Source organism: Lemur catta, chromosome 10, assembly GCF_020740605.2.
Source record: "Lemur catta isolate mLemCat1 chromosome 10, mLemCat1.pri, whole genome shotgun sequence".
Lineage (NCBI taxonomy): Eukaryota > Metazoa > Chordata > Mammalia > Primates > Lemuridae > Lemur > Lemur catta.
This window is the reverse complement of record NC_059137.1, coordinates 33,012,680-33,033,351: the sequence shown is the minus strand read 5'-3', so window position 1 is coordinate 33,033,351 and position 20,672 is coordinate 33,012,680. Positions and strand designations below refer to the sequence as shown.

Here is a 20,672-nt window from a genome sequence, read left to right as displayed (position 1 = left end):
GCACTGACCTCAGTCTCTGACCTCTATCAACCCTGGGGAATGCCAAACCCTCACGGCTCATTTTAGGTGGAATGTACCAGAGACTGAATTCCCCTCCAGTGAGTACTTGTGAAGGGTTAGCAGGGACAGGGTAAAAACATCCCAGTGTCCTTTCAATATTCATATCTCTTTTTTTTTTAAGTAATACAATCTCGATTTTTAGCTGGGCACATTTCCACACAGCTAATACATTGTATTTCTAAGTTTCCCTTGCACATAAGGACGTGTCGGGTGACAAACTTCTGGGCAATGAGATATATAATAATAAGGCTGTGTGGCACTTTTGGGGAGTTTCCTTAAAAAGGAGTGGATGTGTCCTTTTGCAATCTCCTCTTATCCTGCTGCCTGGAATGTGGATGTAATGGCTGGTGCCCTAGTAGCCATATTGAACTCTGAGGATGTGAGACACATACCCTAGTGTTGGTGGAGCAGAGAGCTGGAAAAGCCTCCAAACTTTCTACAGGAGAAATAACCTTATATTTTGTTTAAGACACCATTATTTTGCTTTTCTTAAATACACGTAGCCAAGTCAAATCCATCCTAATATAAGTAGAAAGATAAAAATTATTAGTCTGTCTTCAGTTTCAATATGGCAAGATGAGAGCATGTATTAACCTCATTCCTCTTCCAAATTCCATTGATGACTAAAAGTATTAATTATTATTATTAAAAGGGAGAAATTTTTACCAGTGCTGGAAACCAGGGAAAAGTGCTATCCACATTCCAGATACTTCAAGGAGTTTCTGCGAGGGACTAAGAAGTACCACTATAGCTGTGAGGACTGGGTCTGAAGGCCAGGGCAGGGGGCAATCAGTGGGGTTAAAACCCCAGTCCCACTAAAGTCTCCAAGGGGAACGATGGATTGTGGGTCCATATTGATGGTGAATCCCCTGCAGCGCTAACCAGCTTACATGCTACCCAGAGAAAAACTGAGTAAAAGGAGGAGATAGCTGAGCTGGCTCCTAACAAGGTAGGGCCCAGGGCACTGTCTCAGCTAACCTCAAGCTACCATAATGCACAGAGAAATCCTCCAGCCCTCCCCATGACACTGCCTCGGGCCCCAGCTCCCTCCCTGACCCCAGAGCTGCGGGGACTTCCAGGTGAGTGGGTTAAAACTACAGCAAATGTGCCTGGTTTGCCTTCCCCCTTTCCTTTAAAATTCTCAAAGATTTCTATAATATCTCAGCTGGGACAACCTCAGTTCCCTACACTGGACAACTGTAGCAACCTCTGACTGATGAAGGACGGGTAAACTCCCAGACAGGCCGGCTCAAAAAAAGGAGACTAAGCCAAGAAATCAGAACAAGTGTCCTCTTATGAACTAGAGACAAAGATACCGCAAGGAGCAGAAGTATACTTTGAGATGTGTTCTCTGTACACTCAAAGAGGACACAGGGCATATCAAACAAAGGCAGGCAGCAGTCAGCAATCTGGAAAGATTTCTTAGAGATGAGAAAAATCACTGCTGAAGTTTAAAACCCCAAGGAGGCAAGAATGACAGACTGGACATGGCAGAAAAGCAGAAGAAGAAAGCCACTGCACACCTGCTTATTCCCTGAACTAAAACACTTCCCAATTGTGTCTCAAGCTTGGTGGGGACAATGAGTGAGTCTCATGATTGCTACTACAGTGAGGACAGTTTTCATGTACTAAGCTGGTCACTAGACCATTTTAATCCAGTAATTATATCCTAGTGCATGGCTGGTGGGCCCGTGGAAGGGTTTTGTTTGGCTAAAACAGTAAATTTTTAACAGTTTACTCAGATATAATTCATGTACCATACAATCCACCTACATAAAGTACACAAGTCAATGATTTTTTAGTATATTCACAGAGTTGTGCAACAATCACCACACTGCATTTTAGAACATATTCGTCTCCCCCCAAAAAACCCCATACCCATTAATAGTCACTCCTCATCCACCCGTCTCCCCATTCCCTGGAAACCAAGAATCCACCCTCTGCCTCTATGGATTTGCCTATTCTGGACATTTCATATAAATGAAGTCAAACCATATGTGGCCTTTGGTGACTGGTTTCTTTCACTTAGTGTAATGTCTTCAAGATTCATCCATGTTGCCTTGTGTATCAGTACTTCATTCTTTTCATGGTTGAGTAATATTCCATTGTACAGAAGTATCATATTTTATTTATCCCTTCAGCAGTTGATGGAATTTTGATTGTTTCCCTTTTTTGGCCATTATGAACAATGCTGCTATGAGCATTTGTTTACAAGCTTTTATGTGGACATATGTCTTCATTTCTCTTGGGGATATACCTAGGAGCAGAATTGCTAGGTCATATGGTAACTCTGTGTTTAACATGTTGAGGAAGAGCCAGATTGCAGAACAGTAATCTTTATAAAATGTGAATTTGAATGCTTTTAAGCAAATGGGAACTCTGTCGGATTACCATAGACCCTACATCCAGACACATAACACAGATTCCTTAGGATTTGCTTTGGCCCACTTTAAACCTATATGTCTGCCAGTCAATCCCACGCAACAAAAATATTGTCAGGACAGACACAAACTTTTCTACAGAGAGCAGTGCTCAAAATGACAAAATTCTATTATAACAAAGTAAGCCATAAGGTCCCCAGGATTTCACTGCAATGAACTGAACTAAATGTGCTGAACACAAATTCTATTTCCTCAGCTGTCTCAGTGAAAAAGATCAATCCAGGCTTGTAGAATGAAAACCCACATATGTAGACAAAGTTTTTTTTAATAGTAAGATTTAAATTGACATTCAAAAGGAAGATCCTTACCTCTTGTTCCTCAAAAATAGGCTGATATTTCTCAAGTGATAATTTCTTAAGGATTCCAGTCAGTTCATCTTCAAGAGGGAAAGATGTAGGAGAAAAAAAAAAAAAGCCACATTTTAGAATTTAGTAAAATGTATCAAAAAAGTGATCTTCAAATTTCCATAGAGTAGTGATAATCTTACTTCAAATGATATTCTACAAGAAACCCCAACAGAGAAGGATCTAAGCTGCGCTCCTGGGTCCTGAGTCCCTGCCAGCCGCACCCGCCCCTCAGGGAGGGCCTCCACATCTCCCCACACCCACACCAGGCTGCGGGGACAGGGAGAGTGGAGGCCAGGGCTGACCCTCTCAAGGCCGTAACCATCAAGTTCTTGGGAGTTCCAGATGCTGGGACTAAAACTCTGCCTGCTTCTGGGCAAGAATGCACAGTAAATGTCAATGCCAAGTCCTCAGCTAGTCTGAGAACTTAAGAGCAGGCAGGTTGGCTTCAGACCAGAGCCCGAATTTGGCTCAAGTGTGCGGAGGCTGTGGCCTTCCCAGAGGAAGGAAGCACCTGGCTGGAACAGCAGAGCAGGAAGGGTGCAGGCCAGGGGAAGATTTTGGCTACCAGAGCAGGGAAGACAAAGAAAGGAGACAAGGCCAGTATCTGGGGGGCTTGGAGAAATATTGATTCACACAGTCAATAGGGATTTACCAGACTAGGCAGTAGGGACTTGACAGGTACCAAAATAGACAAGAAGGTGGCTGAGAGGTCAAAGACAGCAAGGAGGAAGAGAACAGGGTGGGGGCAGATGACAGCATGTCCCCTGTTTTACAAAAGCTGTTTTACAGAGGATGGTCACAGAAGGCCTCTCGTATAAGGTGACAACTGAGCAGTAAATGAGGAGTGAGCTAGGCAGATGCCTGGGAGGAGAGCATTAGGAAGCATCTATCCATCATCCACCCATGCAGCAGTGACCACCAACGTGCCCACTACATGCCGGGAGGGCAAGGATGCAGAGGGCCCCATCGTCAAGTGCTCAGTGTGCTGGCAAGACACAATGATGAGCGTGACAGCTAATGCACAGTGCTCACGACCAGGCACCCTATACACGGATGGCCCATTTACTGTTTGCAGCCCCATGAAGTAGACCCCATTACTGCCCCTGTTTACAGATGAGGAAGTGAGGCCTCTATCTTAAGTGAGGTCACACTGCTAGTCATGGCAGAGCAGGGACTCAAATTCAGTGGTCTTGTGACCAGGCCTGTGCTCAGCCCCCTGCTCTCCACTTCCCTCACTGGCGGTGAGAGCTACGGTGAAGGGTATGAACTGAGGACATGGGGACAGAGAGGACAGTGGACCCAGCCCAAGCGACCTGGGAAAGCTGCACAGAAGAGAGGCTACTGAGCGAGGATGGGTGAGATCACTCGATTCCCAATCCACATATAATCCACTGTACTTTTATGACACTTTGCTCCTGCTGTGCCCTCCACATGCAGGCGCAGCCCACAGTGGTGTGCTGGTAAAGGTTAACAACTGGCTCCTAGGGGAGGTGGAGGAATGTGTGCATGTTACAGGTACATAAGTCTATTGCAGATTTTACTGACATAAAGGATTTATAGCACAAAATTTACAAATAATAAAAATATAATATTCTTTATTATAAATTTCATGTAGCCAATTGATTCCCACCAAACGCTTTCACTGATTTTTGCCCTACTCTTGTATCCACAGCCAAGAAGTATAGTTCCAACATGAATGAATGTTGGTTGATAGTTTTGTTTACATGAACAAAGAAGATAGAATGAAATCACAAAGATGTATGTTGGAACTTCATATGCAAACAGGTTGGCTGAATCAGATAATGGTTTTCAAATATTGGAAGAATATATTCTCAATTTTTTGTGCTATTCAAAACATAATGGCTCAGATAAAACATACTTTTAAGTTTAATCTTCATTATTAATATTTTCCCTCACTGTCTAGATAACATCAAGACAATCTATAAAACAACAAATTAGGCCTTATTTGGCAGCATTTGCTCATTTCCATGGTGGTAAATACCCTCTTTGTGGCCAGTTGCAACCTACTAACACAATGTCTGTGAAAGTGGAGCTGGGAAGAGATGCACAGTGGTCATACATTATTATACAGTATTCATGTCATACAGATAGGAGAGATGGAAATAACCTCAAGAGCACAAATAATTGAATGCACTAAAAAATTAGTAAATAATACATTTTGTTTATATTTATATAATTTACTTAATTATAAGTTCATGCAACTTTTTTATAACAGCTGTGTTTACTAACCAGCTTGGACATTTCCTGTACACTTAACAATCGGCTTGGGCACACAACTTGCCCGTCTCTTCTCGGCCTCATGATCTAGCCAGGAAAACCCACTCTGCTGATAACTCAGGTTTGAACTCGTTTGTGTTGCAACAGCCTAATGTCATCATGCTGACTACGTCTATCTCCTGGTAAGTTATCTCAACACCCAGCAGGGGTTTTGGCATCCTGTGACTGCCCAGGAAGCCTTCCTGGGACAAACGGGAGGCTGAGAAGGTGACGTTTTCACAAGCCTCCCCATTTCCAGTGAGGAGAAGAGGATGCAGGTGTAAAAATGGGAGAGGGCAAGAGCCTGCGTGCCATCCTCATCTGGGGCCACACGTTTCCCAGAAGAAAACCATAAAGAACAGCTGTTTGGGGACAGATCGCAGCCTATGTCCTGTAACAATCTTATGCCCATAGGACAAAGGTCTTGCTGTCTCAGGACTCAGGAACACTGGAAGGGAAAACCAGTCTTTCTAAACCAGAGAAATCTATCTTAAAAGAAACCACTGTAAGTCTTCTTTTTTCATACCATTTAGGGCTTTGCAAACCGTTCTCTATAGTGAACGACAGGGAAAGAGAGTGGGCCTGGGCCATCCATTCACAAGTCCACTGTCTCAACTCTTCTGGAAAATGATGGAGCACAAATACCCAACTGAACCCCTAGGATCTTAGACTTCTGTCAACCCCCGAGGGGAGAGAATTCACTAGTGGGGAACTCAAGACCCCACGAAGAAAACATGGCTAGGGAGGAATGAGACTACTGGCGAATCTCTGAAGCCTTTACAAGTGATCACACTGGATATCACAAAACAATAAAAGCAGCCCCCAAATAAAGAGGATACCAACGGCAGCATACATTTATCAACTTAGTGTAGACTGGAGCCCGGGCAGGTGATTCTCACTTATCTTGCTCGACAGAACCCACTCAGCACCCTCCTCCCTAGCGGCTGCAATGAGCTGCCCACAAACGTGTTGTGAGGACCTTACACACAGTATGATTGTCCTCATCTTTGATTTATACTCCTTGATTTGCACCTGCCCGGGCCCCTTCTCTCACCAAAGCTCCCTCCCTTCTTCCCCACTCACAGCTCCCAGGAGCCACCAGATTGCAGTTTTAAAGGATGGGATTCTTTTTTGCACCTTCCTTTATCTTTCCTGGGACCTGACTGCAAATCCTCCACTCCTGCCAGCTGTCCACTCTGTCTTCCTTCCCTCATCATCCCCGTGGGAGGGGCCTGTGAGTCACACAGGCAGGTTCCAGGGTTCTCCCGGCTGCACTGGACAACTACTGCTTTTGCTTGCCCAGTATCCATCCCTGTCCTCCTGAAAACAGAACTTCAATTCTCCTTTGAGGAGCCACTTCTCTCCCACTTCTAATCCACACATCATTGGCAGGTCAGACCCTGGCTCCAGCTCCAAAGGCAGACAAGGCCTGGCCAATCAATGCATTCCCTCCTGGTGGACATAAAGATAGTCAAGGATGGTCAAGGATGGGCAAATGACCCAAGTCATCATAGATTTTGCCAAGCCAAGCCAATGACCTTTACTCCTGGGATTTTGCTGGACCTACTGAGAAAGTAGCAATCTTTCTGCTGGGGTTGCAAAATTAGTAGGAAGATAAAGTAGGCCTGGAGCTGCTCGCCACCACTTGGGAGACAGCCTGCCTGAGACACGGAGAAAAACACTCCCAAAGCACGCGGATCCAGACATGCCTGAAACACACCCTAGACACTCCCATCATGAGCCAATGAATTATCAGGGATTTTTTTCCTTGTATCAGTTTGAGTGGAGGGTCCCTCACTTGCAACTATAAGAATCCTGATTTGTACAGGGTTCAGGGAAAGTAAGTACTGAGTATTGGAGAAGCATTTCTATGGGTGTATGTTTCTGCATATAAATAAAACTCACCTATATTCAAAAGCCACTTGAGGGAACTTAACTATACCTTTAGCACAGTAAAGACAAAAATACAAGGCAGAATCAGGGAAGGGGAGGGACATGATTGTCTGTTTAAATTAAAAAAAAAAAACCTGACCTAGGATGGTTATAGCAACTAAGGGCACCTTGCAGCTCTGCACCACCAGGTCACCAAGGTGAGAGGAACAGGCTTCAGGACCTCAGGGGACTCACCCTCGTCCGTGATGGTGCCACTGCTGGAGCCCCCGCTGCTCTTGGACTGCCGATGGGACGAGGAGGAGGACACTGAGGACTCGGCTGTGTGCCCTTTGGGTGATGGGGAGGGCGTGAGGGTGGGGGAGGTGCTTTTGGAGGTAGTGGAAGTTCCGGACGGAGGCCTTGTACTGGTCTCCGGTTTCTGCTGGGAAGAGTAAGGCAAATCCATAAGCCGTCACCTGGAGGGTTGAGATGATGAAAGAGACACCCACAACAGGAACATGGGCGGTATTTGACTCAACACAATGTTTAACCAGGACTAGGAAATCTACTTTTAAAAACATGCATAGCAGAAACAGCATTATTAAAACAGTTTTAGGAAAATCCTCCCCTGGAGCAAAGAGACGGGGGTGAGATGCAAAAAGCGGCACATTATGAGTCAGAAAACCCAGGTACTAGTCCCACCCCCGCAGCTACTAGCACTGTGTCCTCTGCCACGTCCCCTTCCCTGTGAGGGCCTCAGTTAACCAGCTCTAAAGTGAAAGTGCTGCTTATAGATGCACAAAGGCCCTTTCCACTCTCAATGTTACATGTTACACCAGTCACTTCCAAATTTCTCACCGAAGAACACTTCTTATTTTTCCCTTTTGTTCGGTCATGTAGCTTTTTAACAAATGCTTTTAATACTGAAATAATTCTAGCCATATAAAACAGTTGCACAGATAGAACAGAGTTCTCATATACTGCTCACTCAGCTTCTTCAGACATTAACATCTTACAGAACCACAGGACAATTATCACAACCAAGAGGTTAACATCAGTGTGACGCTGTTAACTAGACTAGAGCTTTGACTCAGTTTCACCAGTTGCTCCACTGATGTCCTGATTCTGGTCTGGGATCTGATCCAGGACCCCAAGTTGCACGGAGCTGTCCTACTTCCTTTGCCTCCTCTGATCTGGGACAGTTCCTCAGTTGCCCCTTGTCGTTCGTGACCTTGATATTTTGAAAGCTCCTGGTCAGGTATTTTGAAGAATGCTCCTCAATTTGGGTTTGCCTTATGCTTTCCCATAATTAGATTTTCTTATGGATGTGTGTGACGACTGCCGCAGAGGTCATGTGCCCTTCTCAGGGCATCATAGCTGGGGTGCATGGAACGCGGAATCTGATTTCGGGTGATATTAACCTTTGTCACTTAGTTAAGGGGGTGTCTGCCAGGTTTCTTCATTGTGAAGTTACTATTTTCCCGTTTATAATTAATAAATATTTGGGAGGAAATGTTTTAGGGTAAATATCTTTTTTTATTCTTAAGGTTTGGTCCACTAATTTTAGCACTCATTGGTGGATCTCATATGCAGCGATTATGACCGTGGTTTTCCAATGGGTGATTCTCGATTTTGCTCATTCCTTCCACCTTTATTATTTGGAATGCTTCTGTATGGAAGAGTTGCTCTTTCTCTCCCATTTATTTACTGAATCATTTATTCATATCAGTACGGGCTCAGGATATTTCTTGTTCCCTGGGCTATAATCCAATACTATTATTATTTACGTTGTTGCTCATTGTTCCAGCTTTGGCCATTGGGAGACTTGCAGGTTGGCTCCTGTGTCCTTTCAACATGTCTCTTCTTCTTTTGTTCTTTTCCTTTCTTTTTAAAAGCATTTCCCTACTTTCTGATGCCACAAAATACTTTAGGCTCATCTTGCATTTTCACTGACCCAGTAGAACAAATCACTTCTCCAAGGCCCTCCAAGGTCTCTTTTATCAGAAAATGACATTCAGAAATGAAAATCTGGCCACTAGGTTGCCCACTGCTACTGAGATGTCACTTTTTCTAAGCCCTCTCAGTGGAAAGAGCAAAGAAATATAGGAATGTATACTAACCCATGTATACACACACAGCCACACTTACTCTTAATATCTATTGACTCTGGGTATGTATTTTTTAAAGCATGTATTCATACTGATTCACACAGATAATTCTAACTTTCATCCACCATCCACAGGGTTTGTTCCAGCACTCCCCCTTTGATTCTACCTGACAGTAAAGAACTTGGCTCACAACTGTATTTACTTATTTGTTCAACCCTAGTAAATATGTAAAGTGTACATGTATGTAAAAAAATTATACATACGTAAAGTGGTCTCAGAATTACTAAACCATATCCTGGTGAGAAAAAAAAATTGCTAACTAGAGTACAGTGCTTGTGTGCAGTACTTTTAGCCTTCATTTTATAGTATCCACTCAACATATGGTTTTCTCCTCTACCACCTACAGTGTGGTTACGTCATTCATTTGTAACACGGTTAGATCTTTGTCATCACCTACATGCCATCTTTGGTTACTGGTTGATTTTGTTTTTTAAATTTCCTTATAATAAAAATAGCTATATACAATTCTATGGGATTTGGCAAACACATAGGGTTGTATAGCCACCGACAGAGTACCACACAGAACAGTTCCGTCATCCCCAAATTCCCGCATGCCAGCCTTTTCTAGTTAATCCCTCTCCTAATTCCGCACCATACAAATAACTGGTCTATTTTCCATCCTATAGATATAGAAGAAAAAACAAACTGTTTTTCCTATGTTCTCACCCCACAACAATCAACAGAGAAGGCTTCTATGACCAAACACGTGGGGATTTTAACCTGCACACCAAGCAGGCAACCAATTCTGCAGTGGACACTAGCTGGGTGTCCTCCAATTCAATTCCAGCACTATCTACCTGGAGACAGTGTCAGATCCCAGAGGTTTAGGGCTCAGTCCCACAAGACTGCACCCCACTTCAGATGCCAATCAAAAGCCCAAAGTTGTTTTACCTGTGCTTCTGACTGGCTATAAAGTAGGACTCCCCTAGCCCTCTCCTTGGGTTTTATTAATTTGCTAGAGCAGCTCACAGAACTCAGTTTATATGGAATACTCTTCAGTCGTAAAAAAAATGAAATCCTGTCATTCATTCCTGGCAACATGGATGGAACTGGAGGACATTATGTTAAATGAAATATGCCATGAATAGAAAGTTAAACACTGCATGTTCTCACTCATATGTGGAATCTCATGGAAGTAAAAAGTAGAACCGAGGATACTAGAGGCTGGGAAGGGTAGGAGGAAGGGAAGGGTAGGGAAAAATTTGTTAAAGGATACAAATTTACATCTACATAGGAGGAATAAGTTCTAGTGTTCTATACCACTGTAGGATGACTATAGTTAATGATAATATACAGTTTCCAACAGCTATTAATAGAAGGAGGATAGTGAATATTCCCAACACAAAGAAATGATAAATGCTTGAGATGATGTATCCAATCTAATTACCCTGATCTGATCACTATACATTGCATGTATCACAACAACACTACGTACCCCATAAATATGTATAATTATGTGTCGATTAAAAAAATAAAAGTACAAAAAAGATATTACAAAGGACACAGATGAAGAAATGCATAGGGCAAGGTATGGAGGAAGGAGCATGGAGCTTCCATGTTCTCTCTGGTAGCACTGCCCTCCAGGAATCTCCACATGTTCAGCTATCGGAAGCTCCCTGAACCCAGTTCTTTTGTGCTTTTATGGACACTTAATCACATAGGCATGATTGACTAAACCACTGGCCACTGATGATCAACTTAACCTTCAGCCCCTCTTCCCCTCCCTGGAGGTGACCAGCGCCCATCCCACAGCTGCCTAGAGGCTGCCAGCCACCAGTCAACTCAGTAGCATACAAAAAGACATCACTTTGGAGATTCCAAGCATTTCAGGAGTAGTTTGCCAGGAAATGGGGATGAAGACCAAATACACACTCAGAATGCCACATATCCCTATCGTTTTCCCTTTTCCACAAAGTCATGTAAATGGAATCATATGATATGTAGACTTTTGGGTCTGGCTTCTTTCACTCAGCATAATGCCTTTAGGATTTACTCAAGCAATTGCACATATCAATATTCCAGTGCATGAATGTACCACAATTCATATATCCATTCACCTGCTGAAGAACATTTGGGGTGTTTCTAGTTTGGGGTGCTTATGAAAAAAACTACTATAAACATTCACAGATTTTTGTGTGAACAGAAGTTTTGTAAAAATTCACCTGGGTAAATATCTAGGAGTAAGATAGCTGGGTCATATGGTAAGTAAACATTTAGTTTTATGAGAAACTGCCAACCTTTTCAAGGTGGCTATACTATTTTACATTCCTACTAGTAATGAATGGGAGTTCTAGTCATTCCACATTCTCATCAGCACCTATATCTTTTTTTTTAAGCCAGTCTAATAGATGTATAGTAGTATCTCAGTTATGGATTTAATTTGTATTTTCCTAATAACTAATGATGTTGAACCTTTCTTCACATGCTTATCAGACATCTCTATGCCTTAAGTATCCGCTGAGATATTTTGCCCATTTTAAATTTGTTGTGTTCTTATTGCTGAGTTTTGAGAATTCTTTATTTATTCTGGCTAAAAGACCATTATCAGATATACGACTCGCAGATATTTTCTCCTCGTCTGTGACTTATCTTTGCATTTTCTTAACAGTGTCTTTCAAAGGCAAAAGATTTGAGCTTTGATGAAGTTCAATTTGCCAAGTTTTTCTTTTAAGGATCATGCTTTTGGTATTGTATTCTTTGGCAAATGCAGGGTCATGCAGATTTTCTCCTAGAAGTTTTGTAGTTTTTCTTTCTTCTTTTTTTTTTTGAGACAGAGTGTCGCTTTGTTGCCCGGGGTAGAGTGAGTGCTGTGGCATCAGCCTAGCTCACAGCAACCTCAGACTCCTGGGCTTAAGCAATCCTACTGCCTCAGCCTTCCAAGTAGCTGGGACTACAAGCATGCGCCACTATGCCCGGCTAATTTTTTTTTTTATATATATATTTTAGTTGGCCAGATAATTTCTTTCTATTTTTTAGTAGAGATGGGGTCTCGCTCTTGCTCAGGCTGGTCTCGAAATCCTGACCTCGAGCGATCCACCTGCCTTGGCCTCCCAGAGTGCTAGGATTACAGGCGTGAGCCACGGTGCCTGGCCTTAGTTTTTCATTTTATATTTTGGTCTATGATCCACTTCGAGTTAATGTTTGCATTAGGCATGAGGTATACGCGGAGATTAATTTTCTTGCATATGGACATCCAATTGCTCCAGTACTTTTCAGTGAAAAGACCACCCTTTCTTCACTGAACTGCCTTTACACCTTTGAAGAGAAAATCAGCTGGCCAGGTTCTCTATTCTGTCCCACTGACCTCAGCATCTCCTTCACTAATGCTACACTGTAGCTTTATGGTAAGTCTTGAAACTAGGTAGTGTGAGTCTTCCAACTTTGTTCTTTTTTGTAATTCTTCTGACTATTGTAATTTCTTTGCATCTCAATATAAAATTTATTATCAGTGCTGGGATTTTGATTGGGATTTGAATCTATAGATCAAATTGCAGAGAATTGATGTCTTCACAATATCAAGCCTTCCATCTCCCCATTTAAGCTTTTTTGACTTATCAGTGTTTTATAGATTTCAATTTATAGATTCTGCAAATATTTTATTAGATTTATACCTAAATATTTCATTTTCATATAATACATTTCAAATGGATTGTAAATGGTATTTTTTAAATTTCAAATTTAAAAATGCTGATGGTTTTAATACCAATTGTTCATTGCTAGCATACAGAAATACAGTTGACTTCTGTTTATTGATCTTATATCCTGACACCTTGCTGAACTTACTTATTAATACTTGGAGCTTTTGTGTAGATTCTTTGGAGTTTTCTATGCGGACAATCATGTCATCTAAGAATAGTTTTATTTCTTCCTTTCCAAGCTGCAGGTCTTCTATTTCTTTTTCTTGCCTTATTGTACTAGCTATAGTTTCTATTATAGTATAAAGCTGAGAGAATTGGATGTGAGAGAAAACATCCTTGTTCCTGATCTTAGGGAGAAAGCACTTACTCTTCTACCATCAAGTATGATGCTAGCTATAGACGTTTTATATCAGATTCAGGAAGTTCCCCTCAATTCCTAGATTGCTGAGTTTTAATAATGATCGAATTTGGAATTTTGTTAAGTGCTTTTTCTGCATGTTATTCTTTAGTCTACTAATACAGTGAATCTCATTGATTGATGTTCTAATGGTACACTTAGATTTGTATTCCTGGGATGAAACCTACTTGGTCAGAATGCATAATACTATACTATCCTTTTATCACTGGATTGGATTTGCTAATATTTGTGAAGAACTTTATATTTATATTCACAAGGGCTATTGGTCTGCAATTTCTTTTCTTGTTAGTCATGAAAATGCATCCTTGCTCCCAATCTTAGGGGAAAAGAGGAGCCAGGCTTGGTGGCTCACACCTGTAATCCCAGCACTTTGGGAGGCTGAGGCAGGAAGATCGCTTGAGGCCAGGTATGCAAGACCAGCCTAGGCAACATAGCAAGACCCTAGCTCTAAAAATAAAAAAATAAAAAAAAAATAGCCAGGCGTAAACTACACCTGTAGTCCTAGGAACTTAGGAGGTTGAGACAGGAGGATTGCTTGAGCCCAGAAGTTCAAGGTGACAGAGAGCTGTGATCTCACCACTGCACTCCAGCAGGGTGACAAAGCAAGACCCTATCTCAAAAAAAAAAAAAAAAAAAAAAATTATAATAATTCAACAACTTAGATAAAAGGGAATAATTCCTTGAAAGATACAAAATGCAAAACTCACTCCAATAGAAATAGATAAACTGAATAGTCTTATATATATGATTTTGTACAATTAAAAACCTTCCAAAAGAGAAAAAGGCAGGCCCAGACGGTTTCACTGGCAAATTTTATCAAACCTCTAAGGAAAAGGTAATACCAACTCTATACAATCTCTTCCAGAAAATTAGAAGAGGAGATAATAGTTACCAACTCATTTTATGAGCCAACACAACTGTTTTTTTTTCAGCACTTTAAAGATATCTTAAAAAAAAAAAAAAAAAAAATAAAAAAATAAAGATATCTTGACACTGTCTTTGATTTGCAAGTTTTTTGAAAAGAAGTCTGCTGTAATTCTTATTTTTGTGTTTCTGTAATTTCTATTTTTCTCTAGCTGCCCTTCAAGATTTTCTTTGTCTTGTTTTTAGTAGTTTAAATATGATAAGACCAGGTATGCTCCTTTTGGTACTTATCCTACTTAGTCTTCTCTGAACTTCCTGGATCTGAAGTTTGGCATCTATCATTAATTTGGGGAGATTTTCAGCCATTATTTTTTCAAATTCTGCCCTACCATTGTCTCTCTCTCTCTTTTCCTTCAGGATTCCAAATGCCTATGTGCTACAGCACTTGATATTATCCACAACTTCTGGATGCTCTGTTTTGCTTTGCTTTTGTTAACTTCTCTTTTCTTTGTATTTCAGTTAGGGTAATTTCTATTGACCTATCTTTAAGTTCACTGATTCTTTCCTTGGCCACATCAAGTCTACTGAGGAGCCTGTCAAAGGCATTCTTCATCCTTGATACTGTGTTTTTTATTATATTTCTAGCATTTCCATTGGAATACTTCTTATAGTTTCCATCTCTCTGCTGAAATAGTTATTCATATGATCTTGCCTGTTGTTCATACTTTTCATTTGTACCTTTAACATTATTAATCATAGTTATTTTAAATTTCCCATCTAACACTTGTGTCATATCTAAGTCTGATTCTAATGATTGCTTTGTTTCTTGGGAGTATGGTTTTCTTGTCTTTTTGTACATTTTATAATTTTTGCTAAAAATTGGACATCTTATATAGTAAAGTAGAGACTAAGATAAATAGTTTTTATGCCTGGAAATGGGTACACCTTTCCTTCTACTAAGCTTCTAATGCTCCTTCTAGCTAACTATATCCTAGTGTGGAAAAAGAAGTCCCTCTCTTAGGTTTTGAAAGATTTTGTCAAAAAGCTGCCTATATTACTAATAAATTCTTCTCTCTTCCCTCTGCTCTTTCTATATAGAAGGGCATTCCCAAATAGAATTTCTGATTAAACGGGAGATAATCAGTATACTCCTACAAAACAGATCTTTGCCAAAAGCAAAGAAACATGATGCTCTGGACCACATGGGCAGCATAACTGGGGAAGCGTTGGGTAAATATAAGCTTATTTGGGATTATCTGAAATATGTGAACTCTTCTCTCTATCCCTGGTGTGGCAGACTGTGTTAAGGACGTCATCACCGGCCCTCCCTGGATCCAAACCCTTTGCTACGTATCTCTGTGCATTCTCCCATGGTGGGCATGTTGACCTGCTTGAACTACTTGATTGGTTTTCAACCCGCACCTTCAGCTGTTGCCATGAGAACATGCCCATGCTTGCTGTGGACACACATGGCCCAGCTGTCTTGGCCACTCTAGTCAACAGCCAGACTTATCAGTGATGCCCCCAGATCAGAAGAACTTCTCACTATGTCCAAACTAAACCACTGACCCACAGACGCACAAGCTAAGTAAATGTTTTGTGGTTGAAACACTGAGTTTTGGGGTGGGAATACAAAGCTGCTCCATCTAGTGGGCCTTCTGGGCCCCCAAAGTTCTCGGAAGCGTTGGTGCACATTCTAACTCCACCCATTCGGTGTCTCCTAGGGCTCACTTCACACTAATGCACGATCACTCTAGACACCATGCCTTGGGAATATTCCACCACTACAGCGTGCTGCTTGTTTTAAGCAAAGTACAAAAACCAATTCGGGAGGCTCATATTTTGAATACTAATTCCTAATTCTTAGGAATTAGGGAGTCTTTAAAAAGCACTTCATGGCTCTATTTTGCTGCTGGGACAAAAAGCCCACTTGTGTCCTTTGATTTAGGGGCAGTGGTTTCTAACAACCCTGGGCTAGGCTGGCTGCAATAGACTCTCTGGGGGAAAACAGATTCCTCAGACCCTATCCTGAGTCTCATTCAGTTATGCTGGGGTAGAACCCAGAAATCTGAATTTTAAATAGCTCTCCAAGGTTACAGCATATTATTATGTTAATAATATCAGGTGATCATTGAAATGGATGGTTTCCCCAGTTTATGGTTTCCTAAGTGCATCTTCTGACATAATTTCCTTTCCAAGATTATGCTTACATATGGATTATATATGACAGATACATCCAAGTGAGATAATAGTTAATATAATTTATAACTTAGATGCTTGCCTATTTGCAACACCAATTTAAACATACTAATAATACCTAACACATCTAATAAAAATCATCAAAATAAAACAGAAAAGTTTAGACAACAAAGAAGAAAAAAACTATATCAAAGCCTCAGACTGGCAGACTTAACGAGTAGCTCTGAGTTTCCTAGAAGCAAAGGCAAAAAGAGAAATACAATAATTATATAAATTCTTACTATCTGATAAAAAAAATATCAAAATATCAGTAGTGTCTTTTTTATCTTCAGCTAAATTCTAAAACTAAGTTAATTATATAGGTCCTTTACACAAATAACTTTGTGTAACATAATGGAAAATAAGCTAATGTGTAGGGAGAGAAAAGCTGTTTTGGGACCTAAATTGTAAAAGGAACCTAATTATGTAGGTCCTATTGCATAAGGAACTCTGAATAACAAAAAGAGTTATGTAAGTGACCATGGTTGGGCAGAAAATAAAGATTCTTTCTCATACATGCATTAAGACATAGATCCCAGAAGGTACTTCTTTGACGGGCAAAGGCCCAGGGATGAGGCTGGCTGTGGCCTAACTTCTCTCAGGGAGAAATTTGAAGACATCTAGGAAATACGATGAAGGTTGTGCATGGACTTGGGTCCTCTCAGAGGAGGAACTGTGCTAGGCTGAACAACTAGGGGGCTCTGAGGGCCACTGGGTAGAGGAGCCAGTTTCCACTCACAACTGGGAACCCACACTTTAGGCGCTCGCTCCATAAACCAACCAAGGCAAAGGGGTTCAGGAAGTGGAGGGGCAGAGTCCAGAGACACTAAAAGACTTCCCATTCCAGAAAGGCATTTAGCATTTCTCATGCAGTGCATATTCCAGAGACGCTAATGAGGGAGTGACCACTCGCTGGCTGCATTAAAGGAGGAATAGTGCCAAGAAGCTGGGAGGTGAGGCTCTGGCTCTGTCCTGCCCATAACCTCCCACCCCATGCCATGCTCTCACCCCTGGAGCACTACACAAGCTGCTCCCTCACCTGGGACAGTCTCACCAACACCCCTGCCCCCCCAGCCCTTTCACCTGGCTCCTCATTTGTCCTTCAGATGCCCACTCAGATGGTACTCAGCCTGGGTAGGGGCCCCCACCTGTGCCCCCACAGCATCCCCATTTCCCCAAGACAGCCCCTGTGACACTAAGGTATGATGCTCGTGTTCTTTGTAACACCCTGAGTGGTCACCAAATCCCCCAGTTTGCAGTGGGATGCTCACTGCTGGCAGTGCCAGGCACAGGGCAGATGCTCCAACGAGGCACAGGATGGGTGAGTAAGGTAGAGGTACGGCGGAGACTACTAACGTGCTGCCAACAGCAACAGCTGATACCGACACAGGCTTGCCCTGTGCCAGGCTCCATGCAAAGTATGGGGCTGAGACTTGAACCCAGGCAGTTGCTGCTGAACCCATGTTCTTAGCTCTTTCACTGTCATCAATGAACAAATGTGTGCCAAGTGAGGCTGGATGACCCTCGGGGCTGCAGGAAGCAGGTGTGCATCCTGGCAGTCCACGGCACCTCAGTGCCCCATCCTCCCACCTGGAGATGCCCTGGAGACGCGGCAGGAGCTGAACATAAGCAGCAGACTGATCCAGCCCTCTCAGGAAGCCCAGGAATGGCTGGCTGGAAGGGGCCTGCCTTTCGTCCTGTCCCACAACTAAGGCACCGCCTGTGCTCCCTGGCACATGGCCACATTAGGACAGAATCTAAGAGTGTACTAGGTAGAGTCGATGCAGAATAAGCACCTTGCCACCGGGAATGCTGCCGCCTGCAGGGGGGACTGGAAGCTCAGATGGGCTGGACCCCGGTGCTGGCCCCACAGGACTTGACCGATGGCTGGACTTCTGCTCAGATAATCTGGCTGCTTTTTTCCTCTGGGCAGCGATTTGGGACAAGACGCTGTCTATGTTGCCACCTGAGGAGACAGAAACAGGGATGAGCTCCATGGGCACAGAGTGCTCACTCCTACACGGGGGTGGAGGGCTGCCCTGTGCTGGCTGGGCTGAGACCACGTCTCCCAGACTCCCTTCCCAGACAGGCTCCAGGCCAGGGTTGACCACATGAGAACTCTGCTTGAGAACTGGAAGGTGGACAACAGGCAGCAACCACCATGGTGCGAAGACGTCGTAGTAAGAGGCAGGGAAGACCCAGTGTGGGCAAGACCCAGTCCACCTTCGCTTTCCCTGTGCCATGCTGGCTCGTGCCAGCCCCTGCCAGGCACAGTGCGACACTCTGCCCCAGACTCCCGCAGCAGCCCCTCTGCAGTGCTGGCTGGTGGCTGCTTGGGCTGACTCGTCCAGCCACACCACGGTTTCAGGAGGGCTAGTCAGTGACTGTCCCTCACTGTCTGACTCTCCCTTTGGGACGTTTATGTCCCCAGCTACTCGCACGATTGAGTCAATAAATTTCCTACTTAGAGTCTTTGAATCCCGATTGCTACCTTCCCGCTCCCTGCTTCCCCAAATCTACTGGTAACCTTGAATTATGATAAAAGGGAGGAAGAAAGTGGCAATACCCAGGGCTGGGGGGTGCTCGAGGGAGGACATTTACAACTAATATTTACAGAGAATTTACTATGTGCCAGGCACTGCTATAAATACTTCACACACATAAACAGAGCCCTTCTGGAGGGCAAAACGTATCAAAAGCCTCAAAAATAGGCAAACCTAAAACTCTGCCGTCCTGACTCCAGGGAACTCATGTACGGAAATCACTGAACAAGGAGGCAAATCTGGAGGCATGAAGGTATTACTTAGGCATGCACTGCCTACAAGAGCAAAAATCTAGGAATAGCCTTGGTGTTCAACAACAGGGAATTGGTTAAAAAAGCTGTGAAGCCTCATATAAATGGAATACTGCTTGGTTATTAAAAAGATGCTGTGGATATATGCACATTGACATAAAAAGATGCTTGCAATCTAGCAATGTGTGGAAAGAGGAAAAATCAAGTTACAGAGCAGTTTACAGCTTAGTAAGGCTCTGAACTCAGGCTGCCTGGATTCAAGTCCTGGCTGTGCTATTTAACAGCTGTGAGACCCGGGGTGAGTTATTTAACTGTCCTGAGCCCTGGCTCCCCCATCTGTAAAGGGAAGATGATAACCTCAGAGGCTGTCAGGGAACTGAAGGAGATAATTCATTGAAAGGGCTTGGCATTGTACTTGGCATATGCTAAGTGCTCAATAAATTATTATTCCTTCTAGTTTCCTGCAGGCTTAAAAAAAGAGAAAAAAAAAAAACAATGTTAATGCTGATCCCTAGTAGATGAGATTATACCTTGTTTTAGTCTTTTGGCTTGTCTGGTCTTACAGCTTTTTCCACAGCAAACTGGGTGGCCTTCCTGAAAAGCTGGCTTTGGTTAATCCTGGATGAACTTGGGGAGGACTAGGAAGTATGCTATAAGCTCAAAATAACTCTGGTTTGAGACCTAATTGCCACCACCTTGCTGTGTGACCCTAAGCAAATCCCTTGCCTACTCTGAGCTTCAGTTTCCTCATCTGTTCAATAAAAGGGCAGAATGAGCTCTCTAAGGTTTAACCTCAAAGGATTTTATTATTTTTTATTTTAATTTTTAAAAAAAACAGAGACACGGTCTTACTACGCTGCTCAGGCTGATCTCAAACTCCTGGCCTCTAGTGACACTCCTGTCTTGGCCTCCCAAAGTGCTGTGATTACAGGCATGAGCCACCACACCCAGCCCCTTCAGGGATTTTAAACACCATGAAAACACCACGCATTTTTCTTAATTTCTTGTAAAACTTCAAAAGAAAAAAGGCACTGTGGACTTTATTTCCTCCCTCTCCATCTACCTGCACCCCCAAGAAAATGCATAAAAGAAATCTGAAATGTGAATTCACTGCAAAGTCCCTTAGCCACATCAAGGAGAAAGTCCCTGTGTGCCTGTCATTTCTGGGACTATTTGTAGACTGATATGGGGGCAGCTCACCCCTTAGCCCCAAGGGGTCATCCCACCTCCCACGGGCAACGCCCAGCGACCCACCTGAGCGGCTGTGCAGCTCCCCACCGTGCCTGCTCACGCCCCCTACCCCGCTGGAGCCGCCTGAGGAATGGGGCGAGTGGTTCAAGTTTCCAGAGCTGGCGGGAGAGGCTGAGCTTCTAGAGAGACTTGGAAACTTAACGGGCCTGACCGGAGCCTGCAAGAATAAGGCAGTGTGGTGGTTAGGGTCGTGCTCCTCCCTGTAGCTGTGCAGGATGGCGGTGGGGGGGAACCCTGTGCTCCTCTGGTGCACCCCCAGCCAAAGTGCACCCCGCTCAGTGCATCCCTCCGCAGTGCTCAGCCT

The 20,672-nt window shown here is 43.1% G+C and overlaps 1 protein-coding gene across 2 annotated transcripts in view; it reads right to left on the bottom strand.

The window, feature by feature from the left end:
• Window positions 1–20,672, bottom strand: part of ANKS6 (ankyrin repeat and sterile alpha motif domain containing 6) — a 56,785-nt gene that overhangs the window by 13,583 nt on the left and 22,530 nt on the right. The window contains exons 10-13 of one of the 2 annotated variants that reach the window (XM_045563006.1): window positions 20,372–20,525; window positions 18,120–18,289; window positions 7,253–7,436; window positions 2,810–2,877 (exon numbers count right to left, since the gene is read on the bottom strand). In XM_045563006.1, coding sequence (XP_045418962.1) covers window positions 2,810–2,877; window positions 7,253–7,436; window positions 18,120–18,289; window positions 20,372–20,525 — 576 coding nt within the window. Of the gene's footprint in view, window positions 1–2,809; window positions 2,878–7,252; window positions 7,440–18,119; window positions 18,290–20,371; window positions 20,526–20,672 lie in introns of both variants that reach the window. The other variant, XM_045563005.1, reaches the window with a different exon arrangement.